This window comes from Bos javanicus, chromosome 28 (assembly GCF_032452875.1).
Source record: "Bos javanicus breed banteng chromosome 28, ARS-OSU_banteng_1.0, whole genome shotgun sequence".
Lineage (NCBI taxonomy): Eukaryota > Metazoa > Chordata > Mammalia > Artiodactyla > Bovidae > Bos > Bos javanicus.
This window is the reverse complement of record NC_083895.1, coordinates 10394777-10407817: the sequence shown is the minus strand read 5'-3', so window position 1 is coordinate 10407817 and position 13041 is coordinate 10394777. Positions and strand designations below refer to the sequence as shown.

At 37.2% G+C, this 13041-nt stretch overlaps 1 protein-coding gene across 7 annotated transcripts in view; it reads left to right on the top strand.

The window, feature by feature from the left end:
• The window catches only part of ERO1B (endoplasmic reticulum oxidoreductase 1 beta), a 72154-nt gene that overhangs the window by 26173 nt on the left and 32940 nt on the right, over positions 1–13041 (top strand). For 5 of the 7 annotated variants that reach the window (XM_061404913.1, XM_061404914.1, XM_061404912.1 and 2 more), the window contains exons 3-6: positions 1026–1109; positions 6424–6465; positions 7303–7365; positions 7828–7910. In XM_061404913.1, the coding sequence (XP_061260897.1) occupies positions 1026–1109; positions 6424–6465; positions 7303–7365; positions 7828–7910 (272 nt within the window). The remainder of the gene's footprint in view (positions 1–1025; positions 1110–6423; positions 6466–7302; positions 7366–7827; positions 7911–13041) is intronic. The other 2 variants (XM_061404910.1, XM_061404911.1) reach the window with 2 other exon arrangements.

Here is a 13041-nt window from a genome sequence, read left to right as displayed (position 1 = left end):
TGAGAAGTGAACGATGAATTGTTTGCAGGGGATAAAGGAAAGGGAGGAAGTAAAAATAAAGCTTTGATTTTTGGCTTGGGCAATCCATGTGGAGGTACTATTGAATTAATGCCTTCCTGTTAGGTTTAGAATATGAAAACCAGAGTTTGTCCCTGCTGAAATGTCCTGCATGGTCTTGCCTATCTCTCCCTCATTCCCTGCCACTCCCTGCTGCTGCTGCTGCTAAGTCGCTTCAGTCGTGTCCGACTCTGTGCGACCCCAGAGACGGCAGCCCACCAGGCTCCCCCGTCCCTGGCATTCTCCAGGCAAGAACACTGGAGTGGGTTGCCATTTCCTTCTCCAGCGACTCCCTGCCTTCCCCTCTAAAAGTCAGTGAAACTAAGTCAGCTTCTCAATTCCCAGAACCATCCCAGTCCTGTTACCTTTCCATACACACATTTCTACCAACTAAAACACCACCTCCTCCTCAGATGCTTCCAGCCACAGCTCTGATATTTTCCATCACAGAACTCTGGATTTTCCTTTGTAGCACCTACCAGAATTTGTAATTAAGTAAGCACTCAAATAGATGATTCCTGGTTCCCCCAGGAGACTATAAGCTGCAGGGAGGGTGTGCTTTTTCTGCCTCTGGAGCCTACACAGTGCCTGGTGCAGAATGGGTGCTCAGTGCACTTCTGTTAAGGGAATGGGTGCCTGGGAGAACCTGGTCAGTGGGTGATGGTAAGGAGATGGGAGACATTATACAGTGGTCCTGTAATGCTTTCCAGGTTTTTCAGATGAGCAGTGTGCTTGGACTTTATTCCTTTTTGAAGTGTCAGAGGACTAATAGCATTTATTTTTAAGAATTTATATTAGACCTTGGATGTCTGAAAAACTTGAGTGGTTTTAACTTCTGAGCTGTACAAATGCCACAGGGTAGGATGCTTTTCTTTCACCACCAGGTCGCTGGTGCCCAGCACAGTGATACTTAGCCCTGTAAGACTGTAACACATGTTGACTAATGCTCATTCATTCTTTCTCTCAAGGTTAACCTGAAGCGACCGTGTCCTTTCTGGGCAGAAGATGGCCATTGTTCAATAAAAGACTGTCATGTGGAGCCTTGTCCAGAGGTAAAATGAATTTTTTAAAAATCAAGAAAAGAAATGCTTTCTCTTGGGCTTTTAGATAAGCATGAACTCTACATTTTAGGCTTATGTCAGAGCATTTGGACTTGGCATCAGATTCATATGCCCTCAACTTTCTTCTTTTTAACCAGGTTATAGAAGATTTAGTCTGTACTTGCCACCAAAATGTGTTTGAAGACACTCATGTATCCAGTGATGTTGGTGACTGGATGTAGAACTAGAGTCTGATTCTAAAATGGAGCCCTATTCTAGGACAGGATCTACAGTTAGCTGTTATTTCATGCTTTATTGAATCTGCATCTTGTTTCGTGGGCAAAGAAAATGCTACTAGACCTTAAATCTCAAATTTAGAGTGGGAATTAGAGTGAAAAAAGTTGGGAAATTCAAAGCTTGGAATTAGATCTTCACTTGGTCTCGTTACATTGGGAAGGGAAAGGGCTGTACTTATTAGTAGGGGAATGCTACATTTCAGACTTTATTTCTTGACATCTAGCATTATTAATTATATTCCTCTTTGACAGTTTCTTGCCGGGAAAATCCCATGAATGGAGGAGCCTGGCAGGCTACAGTCCATATGGGTCGCAAAGAGTCGGACACGACTGAGCGACTTCTCTTTCACTTTTGACAGTAATTAGTTATAAGCTGTATTTTCATTTTACTTTTTTTGTTCTATTACGTAAAATCAGTCTAGTTTTTGCCTTACAAACAGAAAAAACATCTGAACCAATGTCCTTTCTAAAGGGAAAATTAAAAAAAAATTATTTACATTTTCCTTTAAGAATAAAATGTTTTAACTTTTCAGTTTGAAATAATTTCAGACCTACAGAAAAGTTGCAAGAATAGTACAAACAATTCCCATATACTTTTTATCCATATTTTCCCAAATGTTAAATGTTGATCAAGTTTGCTTTCTTCTTCCATTTATATGTATATATTAATATTACTATTTTTTGAACCATTTAGATATGTTACTGACATGATCTTTTATCCTTAAATACTTCAGTGTATATTTCTTTAAAAACAAGATTATTAACCATAGTGTAATTAACAAAATCAGGAAATTAATATTTATATAATATTAATGTCTATAGACTTTAATCACAGATCACCAGCTGACTTAATAATGTGCTTTTACAGAAATAGCAACAACAACAACAAAGTTTCTGACCCAGAATCATACCTTGCATTTGGATGTTGTATCTCTTTAGTCTTCTTTAATCTGGAATAGTCCTTCAGTGTTCTTTTCTCTTTTGTTGTCTCTTTAACAAACCCCTTCCCTTCCTCCTTTCCTTTTTCTCTTCCTCCTTTCCTTAAAATACACCAGTTATTTTGAGACTACCTCTTATTTTGGGTTTTTCTGGCCGTTTCTAATGATTGCATTCAGGTCATGCACTTTGGACAGTACACCATAGAAGGTATGTTGTGTCCTTCTCAGTGTCCTGTTGGGAGGCAAATTACGTCATCATGATTACATGATTAGGCTTGTATGGGCCATATTTCTTCTTGGAATAAGAAGAAATAAACTGGGAAACATTTTTTGAAACTATGAAAACATCCAGTTTTTTATCGTATTTTTACCATTGTGGTTTTAGCATCCACTCATGATTCTTGCCTGAATTATTTATATGATGATTGTCCAATTGTGATTTTTCTGATTCCATTTCTTCTACATTAGTTGACATTCTACTGCATAAAGAGCTTTTCCTTTATTTATTGTATGTTTATGTCAATATGGACTTGAATTATTATTTTAATTTAATATCATTACTATCATGATTTTTAATAACAGCTTTATTCAGACATAATTGCCCTACCATAAAATTAACTCATTCTAAAGTCACAATTCAGTGAATTATAGTATATTACAGAATTGCACAACAGTCATCACTATCTAGGTGTGATACATTTCACTGCCCCAGAAAGAAACCCCTACCTATGAGTTTCCCTGTTTCCTACTCTCTCCTGCTGGAAACCACTAATCCATTCTGTCTCTATGAATTTGCCTATTATGGACACTTCATGTAAATAAAATCATACAGTATGTGATCATCTGTGACTGGTTTCTTTCGCTTAGCATAATGTTTTGAAGGTCCATCCATGCTATAGTGTGTATCAGTACTTCATCCCATTGCCGAGTAATATTCCATTGTATGGGTATGCCTCATCTTGTTTATCAGTTGATGGACATTTGGAGTGTTTCCACTTTTTGGCTACTATGAATAATGAATAAATATCCAGGCACAGATATTTGTGTGTACAAATGTTTTTCAATTCTCTTAAGTATGCTTTGGAGTGAAATTGCTAGATCATATAGTAACTTTAACTCTTGAGGAATTGCCAAACTGTTAACCATTGTGGCTGCATCATTTTACATGGACTCTAGCAATGCATGATGGTTCCAGTTTCTCTACATACTTGTGAAAACTTGTTGCTGTCTTATCCTTGTTTTGTTTTGGTGTGGGCTTTCTCTAGTTGCGGCAGGTGGGGGCTATTCTTCATTGTGGTGCACGGGCTTAGAAGCCATGACTTCTCTTGTTGTGGAGCACAGGCTCTAGGTGTGCGGGCTTCAGTGGTTGCAGCACACAGGCTCAGTAGTTGTGGCCTATGGGCTTAGTTGCTCTGCAGCATGTGGAAGCATGTGGAATCTTCCTGGACCAGGAATTGAACCCATGTCTGCCTCATTGGCAGGCAGATTGCTATCCACTGTGCCACCAGGGAAGTCCTCTGTATTATGTTTTATTTTAGCCGTCCTTACAAATGGCATCTCATTTTGCTTTTGATTTGCATTTCCCTGATATCAGGTATCTTTTCAGGTGCTTATTAGCCATTTGTATGTATTCATCAAAAGCATGTCTGTTCAAATACTTGGCCCATTTTTAAATTGAGTTGCCGTTTTACTGCTGAGCTGTAAGAGTTACTTTGCACAGTATATGTTTTTATGTTAAAATATCAGTTTCTTATTGTCTACAGTGGATTATCCTCTGTAGTCTTAAATTTTTTTTTTAACCTTTTATTTTTTACTGGGGTAAACCCAATTAACAATGGTGTGATAGTTGCAGGTGAACAGTGAAGAGACTCAGCCATACATATACATGTATCTATTCTCTTCCAAACACCCCTCCCATCCAGGCTGCCACATAACATTGAACAGAGTTCCATGTGCTGTACAGTAGGTCCTCGTTGGTTATCCATTTTAAATATAGCAGTGTGTACATGTCCAGCCCAAACTCCCTGACTATCTCTTCCCTCCGCCCTATCCCCCATAAGTTCGTTCTCTTAAGTCTGTGAGTCTTTCTGTTTTGGAAGTTCATTTGTATCATTTCTTTTTAGATTCCACATATAAGGGATGTCATACAGTATTTCTCCTTCTCTGTCTTGTAGTCTTAAATTTCTAACAAAATAAGTGAAAGTGTTCATTTGCATGTAAATCCCCAACGTAAGAAATCTAATACAGGTATTTAAAAATTTGTCTCTTCCCTTCCCAATGCCATCTTCTTTCATTTCTTTCTGGAGATAAAAACTATCCCATTATATTGGTTCTTTTAATTAATGTGAGGATATTTGTATTTCTCTCTCTTTGGGGGAGAATTTAGTAGGCATTTCATATTGAACCCAAACTTGTCATGGTACGGAGTTACAATTTGCATTCTATAATTTGAAGTCTAATTTAATCGTGAGGCTCACTTAATTTTGTAATTTGCAGACTGCTTCATATTGTTAGTGGCAATGGCCAGGTTTATTTCATGTTTGATTTTAGTTATTAGCTTTACATTTGTCATTGCTTTTAATAATTCTCTTTTGTGATTTTTATGTTATACATGAGTATCATCTGTGGTGCCTATCCCAATATATCTCAGTAGCCTGTATTAAGATTCGCTTAAGTCACAAGTTACTGCATCTAGCATCAAACCTTTTAAAAAGCTGCAAGTACACTTTTATTTTACCGTATTATGTGAGTTAGAAGACAACAGTGAGAGGGCACTTTTGATAAGTATTCCGTACTTTAAATTCAGGGTCTTATAACTGTAACTGTTACATTTGGCTTAAGTTTTATAGTTTTCTCTCTTCTGCCCTCTGTTTGTGGTGCTAGAAAACATTGAAATTATAAAATATTGGCAGCAAGTAATGTTTTAACTACATGATCTCTTTGTTCATTGGGGAAAAATTTCTTATCATTATTGTTACTTACATTCTTCAGCCTGACAGAAAAATATTTATTCTGAAAATTTCATTAAGTTTTATCTATGAAACATGAAAAAGTTTTAATAGGTAATTTGCTATTAATTTGATAATCCATAGATTCAGATGTTGGAAATCAGTCCCCTGGTATGATCCGAGGATCAACCCGAGACTGTCTGCTTTCAGATATGATTTTTATTTAAGATTGTGTTTGATAAACCAGTTGTAATAATTCATAGATTTATCTATGCTTGAGATAAATTATTGGTTTTACAGAAAAGATAGACCTATATACAGTTCTTACTGTATATAGTAAGAACTGATGCAGTTCTTACATTGGTAAACCTTAGGTTAATCATGAACCAAAGAGCTTACTCTTTAAAAAAAATTATTGAAGTGTGGTTGATTTTGTTGTTTAGACATTACGTCATGTCCACAATGTTGATAATTTCTGCTGTATAGCAAAGTTACTCAGTTATAATACTTTTTTATATTTTTTCCCATTTTTTTTTTTTCACAGGATGCTGAATTTAGTTCCCTGTGCTGTACAGTAGGGCTTTGTTGTTTACACATCCTACATACAGTAGTTTGTATCTCCTAACCCCAAACTCCCAGTCCTTCCCTCTCCCACACCCTCCCCCTTCCCAACCACAGTTCTGTCAAAGAACTTGCTTTTTAGTATTAATTCAAAATTATCTAAACTTTAAATGTCAACTTTGAGCAAAACTTTTAATTGAACATAATAAATTTCAAATAATTTTGAATTTTTAAAAAGTTGTTTCTGTGGAAAGAAAGTTTATGGAAAAAGTGATTTTGCTAGGGTCTTTTTGAACCTAAAAATTATATAAACTATTATTTACTGCATTGAGAGTTATTAGAGCTGATTATGACAACCTTTGTCTTTCAGTTTTCTGTACTGTGATTTACAAGCCTGTACATTGGGGTAGTTCTTTACCTTTCATCTCAAGAGGTAGTGTGAAAATAAAATTTGAATGAATGTATATTTTCTCCTCGTGGACTAAAACAGTCTTTGAATTAGGATAATGTCATTAATAATTTGTGAAAAAAACTCAAGAAATATAAAGATCATTTTCTAAATTTTTATTGTTGTTCTTTTAAGAGTAAAATTCCAGTTGGAATTAAAGCTGGGAATTCTAATAAGGTAAGTCACTTTTCTTCATTAAATATTTCTGCTTTACATAGTGAAACTTGCCCCTTACTGCTTGATGTGGTTGCAAAAGAGAACCATAATATGGTTAGCTGAGAATGGACACGTTTTTGCCTGAAAATCCCAAATCCCTAATTTTGTAGCAAGTCATGAGGTATAATATATTCTTACAATTAAATTATATAGCTTCTTTTGAAATACTTTAGTTCTGTTTTTAGAACTTCTAGAAGAACTATGAAACATAACTACAGTGTCAGTTTCCCTAATCAGCAGGTGTTTTATCAGGCATGTGATTTTACTCTTCTTTTTCAACAAGATAATCATACCCTGTCTCTCTGCTTCCTAATGCATTTGCTCTCCATTTTGTTCTTATACTCTCTACTGTTTGCAGTCTTTTGTACTCACCCTTTTTTATGTATTTTTGTTTCAGATCTAAAATAAATAGTATAAAGATAATTGAAATTCCTTCTGAACTATGTCCCAGTCCCATTATATAATATTTCCTGCCTCCTTAGAGCTAGCCACTTTGCTGAAGTTGTCGTGTATCCTTCTGTGATACTTTTTATGTTGTATTATACATGTATCTACAAGTAATATATAGAACTTTTACTTGAAATTTTTAAAACTTTAAATTTATATTTTGTGTTTCTTCAAGTTAAAAACATTTTTTGCTTAATAGTTTTACTCAGTATTGGCTTTTAACATTTTGTCTCTGCTGATATATGTAGATTTTGTTAATTTTAATAGCTGTAAAATACTCAGTTGTATAGATATTTGTATAATTGTGTGACTAGCCATTCCTCTGTTGATAGACATTTCAATTGTTTTCAGGTTTTTGCTATTACAAACAATGACGCACTGGCATCTTTGTCTTTCGTCGAATTGTGCACATATGTAAGAGTTTCTTTAGGTCTATATTTAGAAGTAAGATTGCTGGGCCAAAGGGTATGCCTATCTCAACATTATGAGAGAGTACCAAATAACTTTCTAGAGTGATTCTTGTTTTTAAACGTTGCTCTGGATATAGATTCAGCGGTAGGACTGCTGGCTCAAGGATTTATTCATATTTGCAGCTCTATGTAAATATTCAGTTACTTTTGCAAGAGAGTCTTCTCAGTTCACATCATCACCAACATACCAATGCAAATTGCTACATTTTTAATGTCTTTGCTTACTTATTAGGTGGAAATTTGTGACATATTTTCATTTGTATTTTCTTCTCTGTGTTAGGGATTTTGATGATAGGATGTATCTATATTTAGTATATATTATCATTGACAAATTGACTCTTCTGCCAATGGAAAATGAAATAAAGGTAATAATTATCACTAAACTTACTTATAAACTTCCTTTCAGTACTCGAAAGTGGCAAATAATACCAAAGAATTAGAAGACTGTGAGCAAGCTAGTAAACTGGGAGCAATTAACAGCACATTAAGGTAAATTTTATGTTAGTAGTGTTAAGAAAATATTCTCTTGTTTAATTTATTTGCATTAGAAATCTTCGATTTTTCTTGTGATTTTGATTAAACAGTAGTTTCAACTAATTTTTGAAAGGAAGAAGTTCTTTATCCTAAATTCCATGATAGCTTTCCTTCTTGTCTAATTTGTTCTTAAATTTCTGTCATCAGTAATGACTATTAAAAAGGAAAAATTCAGGCAGTTTCTCAGCTAACAGGGTTTATGGGTCATTCTTTCTGATTATTATAGAAAAAGAAACTTGAATCTCTAAGTTTTTTTTTTAAATAGTAATTCATTGCGGGAAGGAGAGGGTGAGATGATTTAAGAGAGTAGCACTGAAACATATATATTACCATATGTAAAATAGATAGACAGTGGGAATTTGCTATATTCCTAAAGCCAGTGCTCTGTGACAACCTGGAGTGGTGGGATGGGGAGGGAGGTCTAAGAGGGAGGGGATATACGTATACCTGTGACTGTGACTGATTCATGTTGATGTATGGCAGAAATCATCACAATATTATAATTATCCTCCAATTAAAAATAAAAATGGTAATTCAATCTATATGTTGCATTTTGACTATTAAAGGTTTCTATTAACCTAACTGTTACAATGCATACATTTTTTTTTTCTGTTGACTTTTCTTTATTTGCTCTAAGTACAAACCTGCTTTTGAAGGCCAACATAAATAATTTGTAAATGGTCTCAGATAATGCAGTATAAAATGAGTGAGCAGAAGGCAGTATAATAGAAGTTCTTTTTATTTTTCTTGTTTAGATATGTAGTTGTGTACTATAAATGTTAAAGACTTAATAAAGTTAGCAGTTTTATGTATCTGATTTACTCATGAAAATTCTAATGTAGAAAATTAGAAATAATGGTATAATAAACACCCATATATCTACTACTCCAAATGAATAAGTGTTAACATTATCTACCATGTTTTTGAGAAAAATGTCAAAGACAAATTTGAAATTCCACATGTTTCTTTCTCAGTCCCTGTTTTCTTCCCTTTTTTCTTAGAAGTAAATTTGGTGTATATCTAGTCCATATTTTTATTTTTAGTTTATAATATAAACTATATGTAGATACATAGATGTAGTTTGTGTAGAAGATTTTATTTTTCCTTTATGTAAATTATATATGTTAAATAACATTCTGAAACACTGCACATTTTGCTTTCTAGATATATCCATGTTAAAACTCAGAGATTTGCCTCGTTCTTTTAGCTGATGAATGGTTTTCATCATATAAAGTGAAAGTGAAAGTCGCTTAGTCATGTCCAACTCTTTGGGACCACAGGGACTATCTACAGTCCATAGAATTCTCTAGGCCAGGGTACTGGAGTGGATAGCCTATCCCTTCTCCAGGGGATCTTCCTGACCCAGGAATCGAACTGGGGTCCCCTGCATTGCAGGTGGATTCTTTACCAACTGAACTGTCAGGGAAGCCCAGTGTTCATCAATGGGAAATAGACAAGTAAAATATGATATTCCCCTACTGATGAACAGTTTTTACTTTTACAAATTGTTGCTCTTACAAATTTTTTACTTTTACAAATTATGCCAGTTTGAGCATCCTTGATAATTTTTTTCATATACACTAGAAGTGAAATTGTTGAATCTGAGGACTGCTGTCTTACAGCTGCTCTTTTTTTTTTTTTTAATGTTTATTTGCATATAGTTGCTTAGCTGTTCTTCATATTGCCTAATGGCTTTCTAAAATACTTGTGTGGCTGTGTGTTGCCTCCAACACCAAGAACTTGTTTTGTTGTCCACATCTTTGACAAAAATTGATAATGTTTAACTGTGAAATAGTATCTCATTTTTGTTTATATTTTATTGATTACCAGTGAGTTTGGGCATTTTTTCCTTCTATTTATTGGGCATTCGGGTTTCTTATTCATTCAACAAATGACTGCCAGGCACTATCCTAAGGATATAGCAGTGTTCATGAGAAACAGATTCCTCCCCATGTGCAGCTTAAAACAAGTAAAGTCAATGAGAAGTAAGTCAAATGATGATGAGTGCCAGGGAAAAAAATAATGCAGGGAAGACTGTGAGAGAGGCCTTGGAGTAAAGGTGCTTGCACTGCTTTAAATTGGTGGTCCAGTGGTTAAGACTCTGCCTTCCAATACAGGGAGCCCACTTTTGATCCCTGGTCAGAGCCTGGTGGGCTGCCGTCTATGGGGTCGCACAGAGTCGGATACTACTGAAGCAACTTAGCAGCAGCAGCAGCAGCAGCAGGGAACTAAGATCCCACATGCCTGGAGGTGCAGCAATAGATAAATAAATAAATAGTCCAAGAAGACTAGAGTGATAACAGGCAAAGTGCTCTTGAAGGCAGGAGTCATGATACTATGGCTGCAGGGGAGGGAGTGGTGGTGTTGGGGTTGGTGGGTGGTGGGGATGAGTACTCCAGGCATGCATAATGGTTAGTAAAAGGCCCTGAGGTTGGAGTGTGCCTTGACTTCTTGAGGAATCACATGGCCAGTGTGGCTAGAGTACAGTGAACAAGAACAAAATAGTAGGAGATAAGATCAAAAGGTGCTGGGGGAGGAGTGGCCAAGGGAAGTGTAGGGTGGAGATCTCATAGAGTCTTGAAGACCCTTAACTATGAATATTGATTTCAAACTGAGTGGAATGAAAAATTACTGGAGGATTTTGAGAGAGTGGGTTTGGCGGAGCCAGGTCTGTGGAAGCCTGGTTGTATGGTTATAGTAGTATCCTTCTAAGACATGATGGTGGTTCAGTTTAGACTGGAGTGATAGCAGTAGAACCCCCAGGAAATTTGACTTTGGAGAGCAGTGGGATTTGATTCAGTTCAGTCAGTTCAGTCGCTCAGTCGTGTCTGACTCTTTGCGACCCCATAGACTGCAGCACGCCGAGCCTCCCTATTCATCACCAACTCCCAGAGTTTACTCAAACTCATGTCCATTGAGCTGGTCATGCTATTCAACCATCTCATCTTCTGTCATCCCCTTCTCCCACCTTCAGTCTTTCCCAGAATCAGGATCTTTTCAAATGAGTCAGTTCTTCACATCAGGTGGCCAAAGTACTGGAGTTTCAGCTTCAGATTCAGTCCTTCCAATGAATATTCAGGACTGATTTCCTTTAGGATGGACTGGTTGGATCTCCCTGCTGTCCAAGGAACTCTCAAGAGTCTTCTCCAACACCACAGTTCAAAAACATTAATTCTTCAGCACTCAGCTTTCTTTATAGTCCAACTCTCATGTCCATACATGACCACTGGAAAAACCATAGCCTTAACTAGACGGACCTTTGTTGGCAAAGTAATGTCTCTGCTTTTCAATATGCTGTCTAGGTTTGTCATAACTTTTCTTCCAAGGACTAAGTGTCTTTTAATTTCATGGCTACAGTCACCATCTGCAGTGATTTTGGAGCCCAGAAAAATAAAGTCTGCCACTTTTTCCATTGTTTCCCCATCTATTTGCCATGAAGTGATGGGACCAGATGCCATGATCTTAGTCTTCTGAATGTTGAGCTTTAAGCCAACTTTTTCACTCTCCTCTTTCACTTTCATCAAGAGGCTCTTTATTTCTTCTTCACTTTCTGCCATAAGGGTGGTGTCATCTGCATATTTGAGGTTATTGATATTTCTCCCGGCAATCTTGATTCCAGCTTGTGCTTCTTCCAGCCCCGTGTTTCTCATGGTGTACTCTGCTTATAAGTTAAATAAGCAGGGTGACAGTATACAGCCTTGGTGTACTCCTTTTCCTATTTGAAACCAGTCTGTTGTTCCATGTCCAATTCTAACTGTTGCTTCCTGACCTGCATACAGATTTCTCAGGAGGAAGGTAAGGTGGTCTGGTATTCCCATCTCTTTCAGAATTTTCCACAGTTTGTTGTGATCCACACAGTCAAAGGCTTTGGCATCGTCAATAAAGCAGAATTAGATGTTTTCCTGGAACTCTGTTGCTTTTTTGATCATCCAGCGGATGTTGGCAAGTTGATCTCTGGTTCCTCTGCTTGAACATCTGGAAGTTCACGGTTCACGAATTGTTGAAGCCTGGCTTGGAGAATTTTGAGTATTACTTTACTAGCATGTGAGATGCGTACAATTGAGCAGTAGTTTGAGCATTCTTTGGCATTGCCTTTCTTAGGGATTGGAATGAAAACTGACCTTTTCCAGTCCTGTGGCTCCTGCTGAGTTTTCCAAATTTGCTGGCATATTGAGTGTAGCAAAGGGATTTGATTACAGAACTTTATACAGGACTGGGGAAACAGACTCTTGGACGTCACAGACAAAACCTTATGTGCACCTGACCCAGGAGAACGGAGCAGTGGCCCCACAAGAGACTGACCCAGACTTGCCTATGAGTGTCCAGGAGTCTCTGGTGGAGGTGTGGGTTGGCAGTAGCCTGCTACAGGGTCAGGGGCACTGAGTGTGGCACTGCATGCCTGGGACCACATGCACGGGACCTTTTGAAGGAGGTCGCCATTATCTTCATTACCTCCACCATAGTTTGCTCTCAGGTCAAACAACAGGGAGGGAACACAGCCCCACCCATCAACAGAAAATTGGATTAAAGATTTACTGAGCATGACCCATCAGCAGGAAAAGACCCAGTTTACCCCACAGTCAGTCTCTCCCATCAGGAAGCTTCCATAAGCCTCTTCTCTTTATCCATCAGAGGGCAAACAGAAGGAAAACCACAATCACAGAAAACTAATCAAACTGATCACATGGACCACAACCTGTCTAACTCAGTGAAACTATGAGCCATGCTGTGTGGGCCACCCAACAGATGGGTCATCATGGAGAGTTCTGACAAAACGTGGTCCACTGGAGAAGGCAGTGGCAAACCACTTCAGTATTCTTGCCTTGAGAACCCCATGAACAGTATGAAAAGGCAAAAAGATATGACGCTGAAAGATGAACTACCCAGGTTGGTAGGTGCCCAATATACTACTGGAGAAGAGTAGAAAAATAACTCCAGAAAGAATGAAGAGATGGAGCCAAAGCAAAAACAACGCCCAGTTGTGGATGTGACAGGTGATGGAAGTAAAGTCCGATGCTGTAAAGAACAGTACTGCACAGGAACCTGGAATGTTAAGTACACGAATCAAGGTAAATTGGAAGTGGTC